General features: G+C 38.6%; 1 protein-coding gene across 3 annotated transcripts in view; it reads left to right on the top strand.

Moving 5' to 3' along the window:
• The window catches only part of MAEL (maelstrom spermatogenic transposon silencer), a 72,272-nt gene that overhangs the window by 27,793 nt on the left and 24,799 nt on the right, over positions 1-19,680 (top strand). For all 3 annotated transcript variants that reach the window (XM_070363204.1, XM_005909813.2, XM_005909812.3), the window contains 3 exons: positions 12,837-12,961; positions 13,749-13,803; positions 13,923-14,064. In XM_070363204.1, the coding sequence (XP_070219305.1) occupies positions 12,837-12,961; positions 13,749-13,803; positions 13,923-14,064 (322 nt within the window). The remainder of the gene's footprint in view (positions 1-12,836; positions 12,962-13,748; positions 13,804-13,922; positions 14,065-19,680) is intronic.

Genomic DNA, 19,680 nt, shown 5'->3' on the forward strand with positions numbered 1-19,680 from the left:
ATTATTGAGATAATTTTTATTTGCATTATAATTTTGATTTGCATTTTGATAATTATCAAAGTTGAGCATCTTTTTTGTGCGTTTTGATCATCTGTACATCTTTGGAAAAATGTTTATTAAGATCTTCCACCCATTTTTTTTTTTTTTTTTTATTCAGCAACATGAGCTGTTTGTAGATTGAGGGAATGTCTTGTGGGTTGCATCATTTGAAAATATTTTTTCTAATTCTGTGGGTTGTCTTGTGGTTTTGTTTATGGTTTGCTTTGCTGTGCAAAAGCTTTTAAATATTTGTTTATTTTTATTTATGTATTTGTTGAGCCAGGTCTTAGTTGTAGTCCAGGGGATCTTCAAACTTTGTTGCAGCATATGGGATCTAGCTCCCTGATGAGAGGTCAAACCAGGGCTTCCTGCATTGGGAACTTAGAGTCTTAGCAACTAGACCACTAGGGAAGGCCTGTGTAAAAGCTTTTAGTTAGGTCCTATTTGTTCATTATTGTTTTTATTGTTATTAGGATGTGGATCCAAAAAGATACTGCCATGATTTATGTCAGAGAGTGTTCTGTTTTCCTCTTAAGAGTTTTACAATATCTGGTCTTACATTTAGGTTTTTAATCATTTGGACCTTATTTTTGTGTACATTTTTAAAGAATGTTTTAATATTATATCATTCTGTCACATGTGTCTGGCCATTTTTCCCAGCACTGCTTACTGAAGAGACTGTCCTTTATCCACTGTATATTCTTGCCTTCTTTGCTGTAGATTATTGACCATAGGTGAGTGGGTTTATTTCTGGGCTTTTTATCCTATTCCATTGTTCTGTGCTTTTGTATGAGTACCATACTGTTTTGATGACCTTAGCTTTATAGTATAATCTAAAGTCAGGGAGCCTGATTCCTCCAGCTGTGTTCATCTTAAGATTGCTTTGGCTGTTTTGGAGTCTTTTATGTCTGCCTACAAATTTTAAGGTTGTTTTTGTTTTCTAGTCCTCTAAAACAGTGACATTGGTAATTTGATAGGGATTGCATTGAGTCAGTACACTACCTTGAGTAGTATAATCATTTTGACAATATTGATTCTTCAGATCTGAGAACATGGTTTATCTATCTGTGTCATCTTTAGTTTCTTTGCTCTGCACCTTCTAGTTTTCAGAGTACAGGTCTTTTGCCTCCTTCAGTTCAGCTGAGTTGCTCAGTTCTGTCTGACTCTTTGTGACCCCATGAATTGCAGCACGCCAGGCCTCCCTGTCCATCACAAACTCCCAGAGTTCACACAAACTCAGGTCCATTGAGTCAGTGATGCCATCCAGCCATCTCATCCTCTGTTGTCCCCTTCTCCTCCTGCCCCCAATCCCTCCCAGCATCAGAGTCTTTTCCAATGAGTCAACTCTTCGCATGAGGTGGCCAAAGTACTGGAGTTTCAGCTTTAGCATCATTCCTTCCAAAGAACACCCAGGACTGATATTCTTTAGAATGGACTGGTTGGATCTCCTTGCAGTCCAAGGGACTCTCAAGAATCTTCTCCAGCACCACAGTTCAAAAGCATCAATTCTTCGGCGCTCAGCTTTCTTCACAGTCCAACTCTTACATCCATACATGACCACTGGAGAAACCATAGCCTTGATTAGACGGACCTTTGTTGGCAAAGTAATGTCTCTGCTTTTGAATATGCTATCTAGGTTGGTCATAACTTTTCTTCCAAGGAGTAAGCATCTTTTAATTTCACGTCTGCAATCACAATCTGCAGTGATTTTGGAGCCCAAAAAAACAAAGTCTGACACTGTTTCCACTGTTTCCCCATATATTTCCCATGAAGTAGTGGGACCAGATGCCATGATCTTCGTTTTCTGACTGTTGGGTTTTAAGCCAACTTCTTCACTCTCTTCTTTCACCTTCATCAAGAGGCTTTTTAGTTCCTCTTCACTTTCTGCCATAAGGGTGGTGTCATCTGCATATCTGAGGTTATTGATATTTCTCCCGGCAATCTTGATTCCAACTTGTGCTTCTTTCAGCCCAGTGTTTCTCATGATGTACTCTGCATATAAGTTAAATGAGCAGGGTGACAGTATACAGCCTTGACGTACTCCTTTTCCTATTTGGAACCAGTCTGTTATTCCATGTCCAATTCTAATTGTTTGCCTCCTTAGGTTAAGTTTATTCCTAGATATTTTACTCTTTTTGATGTGATGGCAAATGAGATGGTTTCCTTATTTTTTCTTTCTGTTCTTTTTTTCTTAGTGTGTAAGTATGCAACAGATTTCTGTGTATTAATTTAGTCTCCTAAAATTTTACTGAATTAATGAACTGTAGTAAGTTTTCTGGTAACATCTTTAGGATTTTCTATGTATAGTATCATGTCATTTGCAAACAGTGATGGTTATGCTACTACTTTTCCAATTTGGATTCGTTTTGTTTTCTTCTTTGATTGCCCTGGCTAGGACTCCCAAACTATGTTCAATAAAAGTGGTGAGAGTAGACATCCTTGTTTTGTTCCTGGTCTTAGAGGGAATGTTTTAGCTTTTCACCATTGAATATGGTGTTGAATTTGTCACATATGGCCTTTATTATGTTGAGGTATATTCCATCTGTGCCCACTTTTTTATGGATTTTCTTTAATTTGTAAATGGGGTGCATCACACTGACTTGGAGATACTTGAAAATACTTGTATCTTTGGGATAAGTCCATTTGATCATGATGTATGATCCTTTTAATATACTGTTGGATTTAGTTTGCTAGTATTTACTGAGGTTTTTGCATCTTTGTTCATTGATAGTGGCCTCTAATATTTTTGTGTGTCTTCTTTGCCTGATTTTGGCCTCAGAATGAGTTTGGAAGTGTTCCTTCCTGTGCCATTTTTCAGAATAGTTTCAGATGGATAGATGCTAACTCTGCTCTAAGTGTTTAATGGAACTCGCCTGTGATGCCATCTGGTCCTGGACTTAACTTTGTTGGGAGTGTTTTAATTAGTTTCAATCTCAGTACTTATGATTGTTCTGTTTGTATTTTATGTTTCTTCCTGGTTTGGAAGGTTGTACTTTTCTAATAAGCTTCCCAGGTGGCTCAGTGCAGGAGTCATGGGTTCCATTCCTGGGGTGGGAAGACCCCCTGGAGGAGGAAATGGCAACCCACTCCAGTATTCTTGCCTGGAAAATCCCATGGACAGAGGAGCCTGGTGGGCTACAGTCTATAAGGTCTCCAAATATCGAGCACAACTGAGCAACTGAGCACAGATACGCACACACTTTTCTAATAATTTGTCTGTTTCTTCTAGATTGTCCATTTTATTGATGTGTAGTTTCTCATAGTAGCTTCCTTTGATCCTTTGTATTTCTGTGGTATCCATTATAATTTCTTCTTATTTCACTTCTAGTTTTAAGTTCAGCCCTCTCCCTTTTTTCCTTGATGAGTCTAGCTACAGGTTTATCAATTTTGTTTATCTTCTCAAAGAACCAGCTTTTGGTTTCATTGACCTTGCCTATTGTTTATTTTGTCTCTATTTAATTTATTGTTTTGTCTCCATTTCATTTATTTCTGCTCTTTCTTTCCTTCTGCTAATTTTAAGTTTTTGTTTTTTCCTCTGGTTGCTCTAGGCGTAATGTTAGATTTTTTTGTTTGACAGATTTTTCTTGTTTCCTGAGATAAGATTGTATTGCTTATAAACTTCCCTCTTAGAACTGCTTTTGATGCATCCCATAAATTTGGATCATCGTGCTTTTGTTTGCATTTATCTCTAAGTATTTTTTTATTTTCTCTTTCTTCCCCATGATCCATTAGTTATTTAGCAGCATATTGTTTATCCTCTGAGTTTTTTTTTTCTTGATTTTTTAAAAAATCTTCTAGTGTTGTGGTTGGAAAAGATTGATGTAATTGCAGTTTTACCCAAGCTTGCTTTGTGGCCTAGCCTGTGATCACTCCTGGAGAATGTTTCATGTGCACTTGAGAAGGATTTGTATTCTGCTGCTTTCAGATGGAATGTTCTTATAAGTATCAGTTAAGTCTGTCTAATGTGTATTTAAGACCTGCGTTTCTTACTGATTTCGATTTGGATGATCTGTCTGTTGATATAAATGTAATGTTGAAGTCCCCACTCTTGTGTTACTGTTGACTTCTCCTTTCATGGCTGGTGCGTGTGTCTTGTTCAGTTGCTCAGTTGTGTCTGACTCTTGTGACCCTATGGATTGTAGCCTGCCAGGCTCCTCTGTCCATGGGATTTGTTTCAGCAAGAATCCTGGAATTGGTTTCCATTTCCTCCTCCAGGCCCAGAGGCCCATTTCTTCCTCTTCCCAACACAGAGATCAAACCTGAATCTCTATGACTGTTAGCATTTGCATTATATTATTATTGCTCCTATGTTGATTGCATGTAAAATTGTTAATTCCTCTTTTTGGATTGATCTCTTGATCATTATACAGTAGAAGTGACAAATAGATTCAAGGGATTAGATTTGATAGAGTGCCTGAAGAACTATGGACAGAGGTTCGTAACATTGTACAGGAGGCAGGGATCAAGACCATTCCCAAGGAAAAGAAATGCAAAATGGTTGTCTGAGGAAGCCTTACAAATAGCTGTTAATACAAGAAAAGTGAAAGGCAAAGGAAAAAAGCAAAGATATACCCATTTGGATGCAGAGTTCCAAAGAATAGCAAGGAGAGATAAGAAAGCCTTCCTCAGTGATCAGTGCAAAGAAATAGAGGAAAACAATAGAATGGGAAACATTGGAGATGTCTTCAAGAAAATTAGAGATACCAAGGGAACATTTCATGCAACAATGGGCTTGATAAAGGACAGAAATTGTATGGACCTAACAGAAGCAGAAGATATTAAGAAGAGGTGGCAAGAATACACAGAAGAACTATACAAAAAAATCATGACCCAGATAATCATGATGGTGTGATCACTCACCCAGAGCCAGACATCCTGGAATATGAAGTCAAGTGGGCCTTAGAAAGCATTACTATGAACAATACTAGTGGAGGTGATGGAATTCCAGTTGAGCTATTTCAAATCCTGAAAGATGATGCTGTGAAAGTGCTGCACTCAATATGCCAGCAAATTTGGAAAACTCAGCAGTGGCCACAGGACTGGAAAAGGTCAGTTTTTATCCTAATCCCAAAAAAAGGCAATGCCAAAGAATGCTCAAAGTACCACACATTTGCACTCATCTCACATGCTAGTAAAGTAATGCTCAGAATTCTCTGAGCCAGGCTTCAGCAATACGTGAACCGTGAATTTCCAGGTATTCAAGCTGGATTTAGAAATGGCTGAAGAAGCAGAGATCAAATTGCCAACATCCACTGGATCATTGAAGAAGCTAGAGAGTTCCAGAAAAACATCTGCTTTCTTGACTATGCCAAAGCCTTGGACAGTGTGAACCACAACAAACTCTGGAAAATTTTTAAAGAGAAGGGAATACCAGACCACCTGACCTGCCTCTTCAGAAATCTGTATGCAGATCAGGAAGCTACAGTTTAGAACCGGACATGGAGCAGCAGACTGGTTCCAAATTGGGAAAGGAGTACTTCAAGGCTGTATATTGTCACCCTGTTTATTTAACTTATATGCAGAGTACATCATGAGAAACGCTGGGCTAGATGAAGTACAAGCTTCAATCAAGATTGCCGGATCAATAACCTCAGATATGCAGATGACATCACCCTTATGGCAGAAAGTGAAGAGGAACTAAAGAACCGCTTGATGAAAGTGAAAGAGGAGAGTGAAAAAGTTGGCTTAAAGCTCAACGTTCAGAAAACGAAGATCATGGCATCTGGTCCCATCACTTCATGGGAAATAGATGGGGAAACAGTGTCAGACTGTTTTTGGGGGCTCCAAAATCACTGCAGATGGTGACTGCAGCCATGAAATTTAAAGACACTTCCTCCTGGGAAGAGAATTTATGATCAACCTAGACAGCATATTCAAAAGCAGAGACATTACTTTGCCAACAAAGGTCCGTCTAGTCAAAGCTACAGTTTTTCCAGTAATCATGTATTGATGTGAGAGTTGGACTATAAAGAAAGCTGAGCACCAAAGAATTGATGCTTTTGAGCTGTGGTGTTGAAGAAGACTCTTGAGAGTCCCTTGGACTGCAAGGAGATCCAACCAGTCCATTCTAAAGGATATCAGTCCTGGGTGTTCTTTGGAAGGAATGATGCTAAAGCTGAAACTCCAGTACTTTGGCCACCTCATGCGAAGAGTTGACTCACTGGAAAAGACTCTGATGCTGGGAGGGATTGGGGGCAGGAGGAGAAGGGGACAACAGAGGATGAGATGGCTGGATGGCATCACTGACTCAATGGACCTGAGTTTGTGTGAACTCTGGGAGTTTGTGATGGACAGGGAGGTCTGCTGTGCTGCAGTCCGTGGTGGTCACGAAGAATCGGACATGACTGAGCAACTGAACTGAACTTGATCATTAGGTAGTATCCTTCTTTGTATCTTGTATGTCTTTATTTTGAAGTTCATTTTTTCTGATACGAGGATTATTCCCTTGTTGATTTTCTTTTGCATGGAATGTCGTTTTCCATCTCCTCGCTTTCAGTCTGTATGTATCCCTAGATCTGAAGTGGTTCTCTTGTAAACAGCATATATGTGGTCTTATTTTTGGACGTTCAACCACTGTATGTCTTTTGGTTGGAGCACTTGATCTGTTTACATAGAAGTCTATATATCCAAGATTAAGTTACTGGTCTCTTAATTTCAAATGTGTTTCCATTATCCTGCATTTGTACTCTACTCATTCTGTGTGAGTGATTTCCTGTTTTTACTGTGTGTACTGGTGAGCTTTCCTATTTGTAATTTTGTTTCTAGTTGCAGCCTTTTCATTTCCATTTAGAGAAGTTCCTGTACTATTTGTTATGAAACTGGCTTGGTAGTGCTGAATTCTCACAACTTTTACTTGTCTATAAAGCTTTTGATTTCTGCATCAAATATGAATGAGAGCCTTGCTGAGTAGAGTATTTTTGGTTGTCATTTTTCCCTTCATCATTTTAAATATGTCCAACCATTTTCTTCTGGCCTGTAGAGTTTTTCCTGAAGAATCAGCTGATAACCTTACAGGGATTCTCTTAATGTTATTTGTTGCTTTTCCCTTGTTGCTTTTAATATTTTACTTTTGTCTTTTATTTTTATCAATTTGGTTAACATGTGTCTTGGCACATTCCTCCTTGGGTTTCTGCTGTACATGACTCTGCCTCCTCAACTTGGGTGACTTTTCCATAATAGGGAAGTTTTCAGATATTATATCTTCAAATATTTTGTCAGGCCCTTTCTCTACATCTTCTTTCAGGACCCCTATAACATGAATTCTCATGCATTTAATATTGTCTCAGAGTTCTCTTAAACTGTCCTCATTTCTTTTTATTCTTTTTTCTTTTGTTTTCTTTATTCTGTTCCACAGCTGTGAGTTCCACCATTCTGTCTTCCAGCTCACTTATCCATTCTTCTGCCTCATTGATTTTGCTATTGATTCCTTCTAGTGTATTTTTCATTTACTGCATTTACCACTCTGTTTGTTCTTTATATCATCTGGCTCTTCATTGAACATTTCTTGTATCTTCTTGGTCTGTGCCTCCATTCTTTTTCCAAGATTTTGGATCCTCTTTACTGTCATTACACTCAATTCTTTTTCAGGTAGATTGTCTATCTCCACTTAGTGTTTTTTTGTTGTTGTTCCTTCATCTGGAACCTATTCCTCTGTCATCCCACTTTGTTTCACTTTCTGTCTTTGTAGTCCCATTGGCTACAAGGTTGTAATTCATTTTTCTTCTGGTGTCTGCCCCCTGGTGGTTGGAGCTGGGTCCTGTTCCTCTGGCGGGCAGGGCAGTGGCAAAGATTGTGTTTAGAGGCAGCTTTGAGCTCAGGAAGATCACCTGGAGAAGGAAATGGCAACCCACTCCAGTACTCTTGCCTGGAGAATCCCATGGAAGGGAGGAGCCTGGTAGGCTACAATCCATAGGGTCACAAAGAGTCGGACACTGAGCGACTTCACTCACTTCACTGAGCTCAGGAAAACTTTAAGCAGCTTGTCTTTTGAGTAGGGATATGTTCCCACCCTGTTTATTTTTTGGCTTGAGGCATCTTAGCACTGGAACCTTCAGGCTGTTGGGTGGGGCTAGGACCTGGCATTAAAATGGTATCCTTCAGGACAGCTCACAGCAGTGTGCATGCCCCAGAACCTTTTCCACCAGTGCTGTTGTCCCCACAGTGAACCACAGCAGCCCCCGCTTTGCAAGAAGATCCTCTAGGACCAGCAGGTGAGTCTAGCCCAGACTCCTATGAAGCTGCTGCTTTTCCCCCTGGGTCCTGGTACACATGAGATCTTGTGTGTGCTCTCCAAGACCGGGGTTTCTGCTTCCCTCCAGCCCACTGGAGCTCTTGTAGCAAGCCTTGCTAGCCTTCAAAGCCAAATGGCTCTGGTGGCTCCTCCTCCCAATAGCAGGCCCCCGGACTAAGGAGCCTGACACAAGGCTCAGAACTGTCATGCCTGTGGGAGAACTTCTGAGATATTTTCCAGTTTGTGCTTCACCCAACTGGCAGGTGTGAGATTTGATTATTTTGCAAATGTGCCCCCACCATCTTGTTGTGGTGTTCTTTTTTTGTTTTTGGAGGTAGAATATTTTTTGGAGAGGTTCCAGTCTTCTTTATTGCTAGTTTTTCAGCAGTTAGTTGTGATTTTTAGTGTTTCCTGCTGCTGCTAAGTCACTTCAGTCGTGTCCAACTCTGTTCGACCCCATAGACGGCAGCCCACCAGGATCCCCCATCCCTGGGACTCTCCAGGCAAGAGTACTGGAGTGGGGTGCCATTGCCTTCTCCAATGCATGAAAGTGAAAAGGGAAAGTGAAGTCGCTCAGTCGTGTCTGACTCTTAGCGAGAGGAGGTGAACTCAGGTCCTTTTACTTTGCCTTCTTGTCCTCTGTGCAGAGAAACTAATCTCAGAATTTTGAATATATTTGAATCTTTGAATCATTTTGAAAAGAACTGACAGCTTCATGATATTCTTTATGTTTACACATTTTTGACCAGAGACATATTAATGCCACTGGCATTGGTTTCTGCAAAAATTCCCCAGTTAGAAATGTTTTAATATAGAGCTACTCTTATTTTTTAAATGTGTAGTTCTTTATAATAAAGTCTTAGTTTTCTCTATAGTCTTTATCTTATTAGTTATAGCTTATCATTTTTCTTGCTAATTATATGTAATAGATCTCAATTATATTTTTTTTCTCAGAAATAAAATTAATTTTATTTAAAAATTATTCTCTTTAGTATTTTTTTAATTGAATCAAAATTATATTTTCTAATTGTTTATTTTTTGTTTTGGTTTTATCCCACCTTTGCTAAACTGAGGTTTTTAGAAAGTTCCTTATATTTGTGAAATGACTTCTTCTAGTCTGTATCTTTTATTTAAAACGTTTAAAACCTGTTTGTCCTAGTGTGTTGGCTGTGAACTCTAGTTTCTAATCTTTCACCAGTGAGTGTTCTGTTTGCTATCGTTTTTCTCTCTCTTTTTTAGTTTTGGTATATACTGTTTATCAGGATAAAGAAGTTCCCTTTTGTTCCCACTTTCACTAGAGATATCAGTTGCATATTTTAATGAATACTTTTTCTGTATATCAGATGATTTGTGTCTTTTGTTTATATGGTGATTTACTAATCTTAAAAACTAACCTTACATTCCACGAACAAATCCAACATTTTCACTATATAACTCTTAAATAAATTGCTGGATTCACTTTGCTAATATGGGTTGATCAAAAAGTTCCTTTGGTTTTTAAAAAGTAAAAATAAAGGACACGTTTTTCATTTTTACCAAGAGCTTTATTAAACAGTGATTCACCATTTTTTTCCACTAACTTCTACCATTTTTCAGCAACTTCATAATTCCATCTTCCTTTTAGAACAAAGAATTATTCCAGGTGCCTTTTACACCAGAGAATTGAAATTTTTTTTCTTTAAAAGAAGTTTGTAAAGATCAAAATAAATGGAAATTTGAAGGTGCAGTGGCTAGTGAGTATGGTGGATAAATGAGAACTTCCCAGCCAAGCTTTAACAGCTTTTGCCTGGTCATCAAAGAAACATGCAAACTTGTGTTATCCTGATGGAAGATTCTATGTTTTCTTTTGGCTAATTCTGGATGCTTTTCATTGAGTGCTGCTTTCTGTTGGTCTAATTGGGAGTAGTAATTATTGGAATGAATCGTTTGGTTTTCCAGAAGAAGCTCATCCCTTCCAGTCCCATCATGTACACACCATCACCTTCTTTGGATGAAGATCGGCCTTTGGTGTGGTTGGTGGTGGTTCATTTTGCTTTCCCCGTGATATCTTCCACTTACATTATTATACTATATCTGCTTTTTATCACCCATCACAATTTATTCAGAAAACGAAATGTTTTTGTTATGTTTTAAGTAGAGAATTGCATTCAGAAATATGATCAAGAAGGTTGTGTTTTTTTTTCCTCATGTGCAGCCCAAACATATTTAATAAAAGCAGTTACCATAGTGTTTTGATTTTCAGTGGTTGAGTTGGATATTTTGAGTATGTCACTTATCTCCCATGTGGAATAAAGTTCATTGTTCTCGATATCTCAGTTTGATTGCTGTCACCTTCAACTGGTCTGCCCAACCATGAAGCATCGTCCAGCAAGAAATCTCTACCATGAAACTGTGCAAACCACTTTTGGCACATCTGATCAGTCACAAGACCTTTTCTATATACTTCACAAATCTTTCTTTGTGCTTCAGTTGTGTTTTTACCTTGAAATAATAAAGCATATTATTCTGAAAATGTGGCTTTTTTTCCCTTCCGTCTTCAGTATTAAAATGGCTTCACAAAAATTCAGCAGTTTTGGTAAACTCTTTAAAATGCACACTGGTATGACAACTGTTATAATACAGTGGAACAAAACTGTTTTGAATGAAGTTAAAGACACCTAAAGCACTACTAGAGCCATTTTACAGAAAAACCAAACTTTTTGGACAAGCCAATAGTTTGTTTTAGGATTTGTGCATTCATGTTAAACCTGAGGTTAATCTTTATTTTCTCATCAAGGCTGTTTTGCCATTCTAAAATGGTTTGGGGAATGTATTTTCAGTTTTTGAGTCTACATTTGTTCTTTTTTATGGTTCTGTTTAAGTTATCAGTAATTTTATTTCCTTGAACATAATAAGCCTTGTTTTTTTTAAAGTTTTATGTTGGTTAACTATTAGGGCGATCTTCTTTTTTGGATATATTTTTGTAGTCTGTTTATCTTGATGTTCAGTCACATATTCAGCTCTCTTAACAGGTCTTGTCATTTTTGAGTGCTGAACAGTAGATATGACTTGGCACACATGCAAAGAAATCATCAGTAAAGTTTATAATGGGCTTCACAGCATAAACAGTGGAGGCCAGAAGACAATTGAGTATTTTTTATAAATTTTTATATATACACAAGTAATTCTGGAGTAATATATTAAATTCTTACTAGCTCTAGGTCTGTAGAAATCTCAGTTTCTCAGTCTCTGTATCTCTTCTACCCAACTGCCAGATTCAGCTCTGTAGGATTTCTTCATTTTAAGATTTTGGACTTAAAATTCCTCTCTTCATTTGTGTCTCTGCAGTGCCTTCAAGCAGGTGTTTGATGTGTTCTATCATTTCCTTAGTCTGTCATTACCAGAACTTGAACTCTTCCTGTATTATTTTTTTAATTGGCTGCACAGCGCTGCTTGAAGGATCGAACCCAGGGCCCCAGCAGTGAAAATGCCGAGTCCCCATCACTAGACCACCAGAGAGTTCCTAGCATTCTTTTTCTTAATAGTTTCCAATTTTATGTTGAAATTTGTAATTTGATCTCATCAAATAATAAGCATGATTATTTAAAATCTATGTCCAGAAACTTCCGCTTCTGGACTCGATTTTGTCTTTCAACTTTGTCTTGGTTCTCTCTTTCGTGTGTGTTTACCTGGTTTATTCATATAGATTATCTGGGGAAAAAAAATGGTTTAAGGTAACTTGAGGTTGATATTTCTCTTCTAGAAAGGATTTATGATTGCTTTTTCTAGACACCAGGGGTCTCACAAACCAGGCCCCCAAAGCTGTCTGAAACACAACTTCTTAGCCAGTAAACTTTCTATTAAGGAATTAGCAAATGACTCCAGGGTAAAAACTGCCTCCAGAGTTAGGCTGACCTCTCTGACTTCTTTGCATTTTGATCACCTCTCTTTGCATTTTGATCACCTCTCTTTGCATTTGATCACCTCTGTGGCTTATTTTGCTTTTGACCTAATAATTCCTTGCTACTGTAGCTGTTTTTGATATCCTAAATTTTTGTGGGAAGTTTGTATTACTTCGTCTGTATTTTACTGGAAGTGGAAATACCATTTTACAACCTTCTAAAAACCAGTCATTACTGGTTTACAAGGTCTCCAGTCTTTTTAATAAAACAGATTCGTGAAGAGCAGCTTAGAAATGGTGAAAACACTGCTGCTTTCACTTAACAAGCCTGGGCTTGAGTCCTGACTCCACTGTTCACCAGCTGTTAACTTACTGTTAACTTCTGTGATTCTCAGTTCCCTCTTCTTTAATATGTATATTACCTATTTTTTTTTATTTTATTTTTAAACTTTACATAATTGTATTAGTTTTGCCAAATATCAAAATGAATCCGCCACAGGTATATATTACCTATTTTATAATATTATGGGATAAAATTTGTAAAGTACCTGACCATAACCAGGCTTTGTACAAGTACTTAAATACAAGTTACCCATTACTCCTTCCTATACCCACCCTTCTATACCTAATCCATAATATCTGTCTTGGTCAAATTTTAACTCCTACCTACCTTTTCATTTCCTTCAGGTGATTCTAGTCACAAGATTCCTATTTCACACTTTGAATCTGGGCATGACCAAGCAACTGTGTTAGAAAATCTTTATAGATTCATTCATCCAAACCCAGGGAACTGGCCACCTATCTACTGCAAGGTAATTTCAACATAAGAATTTCTTTTAAGTCATCTACTTAGAAAATAGAAGATCCATGAAAGATACCCAAAGAAAGAACTTTCGCCTGTGTCTTAACTGTGTGTTAAAATATGTTCATTTTTAGTTGCTTTGAATGTAATTAGGTATGTATAATGCCTTTTCTTCTACATTTGTGTAATATTGGACGGATTTTGAAGACTGCAGTAACTGAATATATTTCACCTTTGGTAGATTTCATGTTTATAGTTCCTCCTTCTGAAATATCTTCAATATCTTTTTACCCTGAAGGATGGGTTTCTAGTTGTACACCTATCACTTCCAGGCAAGAGTACCATTTATTCAGAACTATTTTTGTAGTAATTCCTTGATCTTCTTTTTGTAATTTTATTCTTTGTTTTGTGTAAATTCTTTCAGGCTTGGTGTAGTAGAATTGGGTTTTAACCTTACTGTTTTATTAATAAAACAGTAAAAATCAAACATTTCTCACCATGAACATAAATCACCTTATCTTTTTCTGAACATTGGTTTCGTTTGCCTACCTTAAGTCTCACTTGCTGTTCATAAAGTATATTAACAATGCCTTATGAACGTAACTGGTTATTATTAGCAGTATTTTCTAGTATATGTTGCCCTTTTTTTTTTTTTAACCATTCTCATTTAGTTATCGTGGACTCTTCAGCCTTTCCCTTCCCCTTCCCCATCCTCCCTCCCACAGTTTGAAAGGGCCTTATTAATTGAAAGTAACAGGATAGAAGAAAATACAAGTAAAATTTTTTCCCTTCTCTAGTCTGATGATAGAGCCAGAGTCAACTGGTGTTTGAAGCATATGGCAAAGTCATCAGGTAAGTTAAACTGGGTCACTGCTCAAATGCATTTTAGTATGTGTGTTTCCATTTTCATTTACATGTTCTGTCTACCTGAATTCACTAATTTTATGTTTGTTTTTATTTACCAATGGAAGAAATCAGACAAGATCTAGAACTTCTCACTGTAGAGGATCTTGTAGTAGGGATCTACCAGCAAAAATTTCTGAAGGAGCCTTCCAAGACCTGGGTTCGGAGCCTCCTAGAGGTGGCCATGTGGGATTATTCCAGCAACACAAGGTACTTATGTGATTTTGTGATAATCATACTGACTTTTTTCTGAACTGAGAAATACAGTAGGATTAGTTTGTGCCATTTAAAGCATGACTTTCCTATGAAACTTTGGAATCATTGTATTTCCTTGAATATAAGGTTTCACTGATTATAAGATACATTGTTAATTTGTTTATCACTAAAAGCAAAAGCAAAATAATAAATAAAATGACAGTATTTTATCATTTAGAGTGTCTGTATTGATGAAAGTATATAGTATCCATTTAAATAAAGACTCTATTACATTAGAATTCTTATAAGAAATATAAAAATGAAATGGAAAGTATTTTTTATTTTGATATTTCAGGCTTACAGAAAATTTGAAAGACTCTAGTACAAGGAACGGAGAAGGCAATGGCACCCCACTCCAGTACTTTTGCCTGGAAAATCCCATGAATGGAGGAGCCTGGTGGGCCCCAGTCGATGGGGTCGCTAAGAGTCGGGCACGACTGAGCGACTTCACTTTCACTTTTCACTTTCAGGCATTGGAGAAGGAAATAGCAACCCACTCCAGTGTTCTTGCCTGGAGGATCCCAGGGACCAGGGAGCCTGGTGGGCTGCCGTCTATGGGGTCACACAGAATCAGACACGACTGAAGTTACTTAGCAGCAGTACAAGGAAATTGTATATACCATTCTCAGATTCTAATTGTTAATATTTTAATATGTTTATAAAAATAAACAGTTTCTTTTTCTCAACCACTTAAGAGTGAGTTGCTGCCCCATGCCTTTTCACCCTGAATATCAGAAATGTTCGTAAGAACAGGAACATGTGTATTGCCACAATACAGTTATCAAAACAGTATATTAACATTGCTACAATCAGTTCAGTTCAGTTGCTCAGTAGTGTCGACTGTTTGCGACCCCATGAATCACAAAACGCCAGGCCTCCCTGTCCGTCACCGACTCCCGGAGTTCACTCAAACTCACGTCCATCGAGTCCGTGATGCCATCCAGCCATCTCATCCTCTGTCGTCCCCTTCTCCTCCTGCCCCCAATCCCTCCCAGCATCAGGGTCTCTTCCAGTGAGTCAGCTCTTCACATGAGGTAGCCAAAGTACTGGAGTTACAGCTTCAGCATCAGTCCTTCCAGTGAACACCCAGGACTGATCTCCTTTAGGATGGACTGGTTGCATCTCCTTGCAGTCCAAGGGACTCTCAAGAGTCTTCTCCCCTACCACAGTTCAAAAGCATCAACTCTTCGGCGCTCAGCTGTCTTCACAGTCCAACTCTCACATCCATACATGACCACTGGAAAAACCGTAGCCTTGACTAGATGGACCTTTGTTGGCAAAGTAATGTCTCTACTTTTGAATATGCTATCTAGGTTGGTCATAACTGTCCTTCCAGGGAGTAAGCATCTTTTAATTTCATGGTTGCAGTCACCATCTGCAGTGATTTTGGAGCCCCCCAAAAAAATAAAGTCTGACACTGTTTCCACTGTTTCCCCATCTATTTCCCATAAACTGATGGGACCAGATGCCATGATCTTCATTTTCTGAATGTTGAGCTTTAAGCCAACTTTTTAATTTCCTCTTTTACTTTCATCAAGGGGTTCTTCAGTTCCTCTTCACTTTCTGCCATAAGGGTGGTGTCATCTGCATATCTGAGGTTATTGATATTTCTCCCGGCAATCTTGATTCCAGCTTGTGCTTCTTCCAGCCCAGTGTTTCTCATGATGTACTCTGCATAGAAGTTAAATAAACAGGGTGACAATATACAGCCTTGACATACTCCTGTTCCTATTTGGAACCAGTCTGTTGTTCCATGTCCAGTTCTAACTGTTGCTTCCTGACCTGCATATAGGTTTCTCAAGAGGCAGATCAGGTGGTCTGGTATTCCAATCTCTTTCAGAATTTTCCACAGTTTATTGTGATCCACACAGTCAAAGGCTTTGGCACAGTCAATAAAGCAGAAATAGATGTTTTTCTGCAACTCTCTTGCTTTTTCCATGATCCAGCAGATGTTGGCAATTTGATCTCTGGTTCCTCTGCCTTCTCTAAATCCAGCTTGAACATCTGGAAGTTCATGGTTCACGTATTGCTGAAGCCTGGCTTGGAGAATTTTGAGCATTATTTTCCTAGCGTGTGAGATGAGTGCAATTGTGCGGTAGTATGAGCATTCTTTGGCATTGCCTTTCTTTGGGATTGGAATGAAAACTGACCTTTTCCAGTCCTGTGGTGACTGCTGAGTTTTCCAAATATGCTGGCATATTGAGTGCAGCACTTTCACAGCATCATCTTTCAGAATTTGAAATAGCTCAACTGGAATTCCATCACCTCCACTAGCTTTGTTCGTAGTGATGCTTTCCAAGGCCCTGTTGACTTCACACTCCAGGATGTCTGGTTCTAGGTGAGTAATGACACCATCATGATTATCTGGGTCATGAAGCTCTTTTTTGTAGAGTTCTTCTGTGTTTTCTTGCCACCTCTTCTTAATATCACTGCTTCTCTTGGGTCCATACCATTTCTGTCCTTTATGGAGCCTATCTTTGCATGAAATGTTCCCTTGGTATCTCTAATTTTTTGGAAGAGATTTCTAGTCTTTCCCATTCAATTGTTTTCCTCTATTTCTTTGCATTGATCGCTGAGGAAGGCTTACTTATCTCTCCTTGTTATTCTTTGGAACTCTGCATTCAGATGCTTATATCTTTCCTTTTCTCCTCTACTTTTCACTTCTCTCCTTTTCACCGCTATTTGTAAAGCCTCCTCAGACAGCCATTTTGCTTTTTTGCATTTCTTTTCCATGAGGATGGTCTTGATCCCTGTCTCCTGTACAGTGTCATGAACCGCCATCCATAGTTCATCAGGCACTCTGTCTATCAGGTCTAGTCCCTTAAATCTATTTCTTACTTCCACTGTATAATCATAAGGGATTTGATTTAGGTCATACCTGAATGGTCTAGTGGTTTTCCCTACTTTCTTCAATTTCAGTCTGAATTTGGCAATAAGGAGTTCATGATCTGAGCCACAGTCAGCTCCCAGTCTTGTTTTTGTTGACTGTATAGAGCTTCTCCATCTTTGGCTGCAAAGAATATTATCAGTCTGATTTCAGTGTGACCATCTGGTGATGTCCATGTGTAGAGTCTTCTCTTGTGTTGTTGGAAGAGGGTGTTTGCTATGACCAGCAAACTCCATTAGCAAAACTCTGTTAGCCTTTGTCCTGCTTCATTCCATACTCCAAGGCCAAATTTGCCTGTTACCCCAGGTGTTTCTTGACTTCCTACTTTTGCATTCCAGTCCCCTATAATGAAAAGGACATCCTTTTTTGGGTGTTAGTTCTAAAATCTCTTGTAGGTCTTCATAGAACCATTCAACTTCAGCTTCTTCAGCGTTACTGGTTGGGGCATAGGCTTGGATTACCGTGATTGAATGATTTTGATTTGGAATGATTTGGATTGAATGATTTTCCTTGGAAACGAACAGAGATCATTCTGTCATTTTTGAGATTTCATCCAAGTACTGCATTTCGAACTCTTGTTGACCATGATGGCTACTCCATTTCTTCTAGGGGATTCTTGCCCACAGTAGTAGATATAATGGTCATCTGAGTTAAATTCACCCATTTCAGTCCATTTTAGTTTGCTGATTCCGGGAATGTTGACTTTCAGTCTTGCCATCTCCTATTTGACCACTCCAATTTGCCTTGTGTTGGAGAAGACTCTTGAGAGTCCCTTGGACTGCAAGGAGATCCAACCAGTCCATTCAAAAGGAGATCAGCCCAGGGTATTCTTTGGAAGGAATGATGCTAAAGCTGAAACTCCAGTACTTTGGCCACCTCATACAAAGAGCTGACTCATTGGAAAAGACTCTGATGCTGGGAGGGATTGGGCGCCAGAGGAGAAGGGGACGACAGAGGATGAGATGGCTGGATGGCATCACAGACTTGATAGACGTGAGTTTGAGTGAGCTCCGGGAGTTGGTGATGGACGGGGAGGCCTGGTGTGCCGCGATTCATAGGGTCATAAAGAGTCAGACACGACTGAGTGACTGAAGTAACTGAACTGAATTTGCCTTGATTCATGGACCTAACATCTGATCTGAACATTCCAAGTTCCTATGCAATATTGCTCTTTACAGCACCAGACCTTGCTTCTATCACCAGTCACATCCACAACTGGGTATTGTTTTTGCTTTGGTTCCATGCATTCTTCCTGGAGTAATTTCTCCACTGATCTCCAGTAGCATATTGGGCATCTACCGACCCGGGGAGTTCCCCTTTCAGTATCCTATCATTTTGCCTTTTCATACTGTTCATGGGGTTCTCAAGGCAAGAATACTGAAGTGGTTTGCCATTCCCTTCTCCAGCGAACCACATTCTGTCAGACCTCTCCGCTATGACCCACACGGCATGGCTTAGTTTCATTGCGTTAGACATGGCTGTGGTCCGTGTGATCAATACTACTGTCTAATCTAAAGGCTATATTCATATTTTGCTAGTTCTAATAAGGTCTTCTTTAGCAAAAAATAAACACCTAGGGTCCAACCCAGGATGACATGTTACATTTAGTTATTATGTCTCTTTAGGATCCTTTTAACCTGGAATTATTCATTAATCTTAGACTTTGGTGGTCTTGACCTTTTTGAAGAGTGCAGGCCAGTTACTTTGTAAAATTTTTCTCAGTATGAGTTTGCTTATATTTCCTCATGGTTAGATTGGGGTTGTATGTGTGTGTAATTTATTTATTTTTAATTGAAGGATAATTGCTTTATAGTATTGTGTTGGTTTCTGCCAAACATCAACATGAATCAACTATATATATATACCCTCTCTCTCTCTCTATATATATATATATCCCCCCTCCCTCTTGAACCTCCCTCCCACCTCTCTCCCCGTCCTTCTGGTCTAGGTTGTTACAGAGCCTCAGATTGAGTTCCCTGAGTCATACAGCAAATTCCCATTGGCATCTATTTTATATACTGTGATGTATATTTCCATGTCACTCTCTCCATATATCCACTCTCACCTTCCTCCCCTTCTTCCATGTCCATAAGTCTGTTCTCTATGTCTGTGTCTTATTGCTTCCCTGCAAATAATTTCACCAGTATGAGGTTGTATATTTTTAGCAAGAGTACTTCAAAAGTGATGTCTCTTCTCAGATGTGTCAGATCTGGAGGCATCTGATTTTAATCTCATTACTGATAACTTTGATCACTTGCTTGAGATAATGTCAGCCAAATTTTTCCATTGAAAAGTTACTCTTTTTCACTGTACAATTAATATTCTGTTTGGAGAGTCTTTGAAATTTGGTAGATTATCTATTCTTTAATCTTTAATCTGCTAGCTTATCATCTGCTAGTCAGTTATGACTATATTTGTGAAATGGTGGTGCTCTAATTTGGTTGTTGTCTCGGCATTTACTAGCATTCTACTGTAAGAAGCTTTTCCTTTTTGCTGACTTTTTTTTTTCTTTTATGACTATGGACTTATATATTCCTAGTATCTTATTCAGTGAGCTGTAATGTCTTATTAACTTATTTTTTGCTCAGATTGGTTTCTTTATAGCCAGTGGTTTCTTTGTTGTTTGTTTGGAGTTTGGCTTTTGTTGTTGTCAAATTTTACAATGCTGCCTCATTCAAGTGTTT

This window comes from Bos mutus, chromosome 3 (assembly GCF_027580195.1).
Source record: "Bos mutus isolate GX-2022 chromosome 3, NWIPB_WYAK_1.1, whole genome shotgun sequence".
NCBI classification, from domain to species: Eukaryota; Metazoa; Chordata; class Mammalia; order Artiodactyla; family Bovidae; genus Bos; species Bos mutus.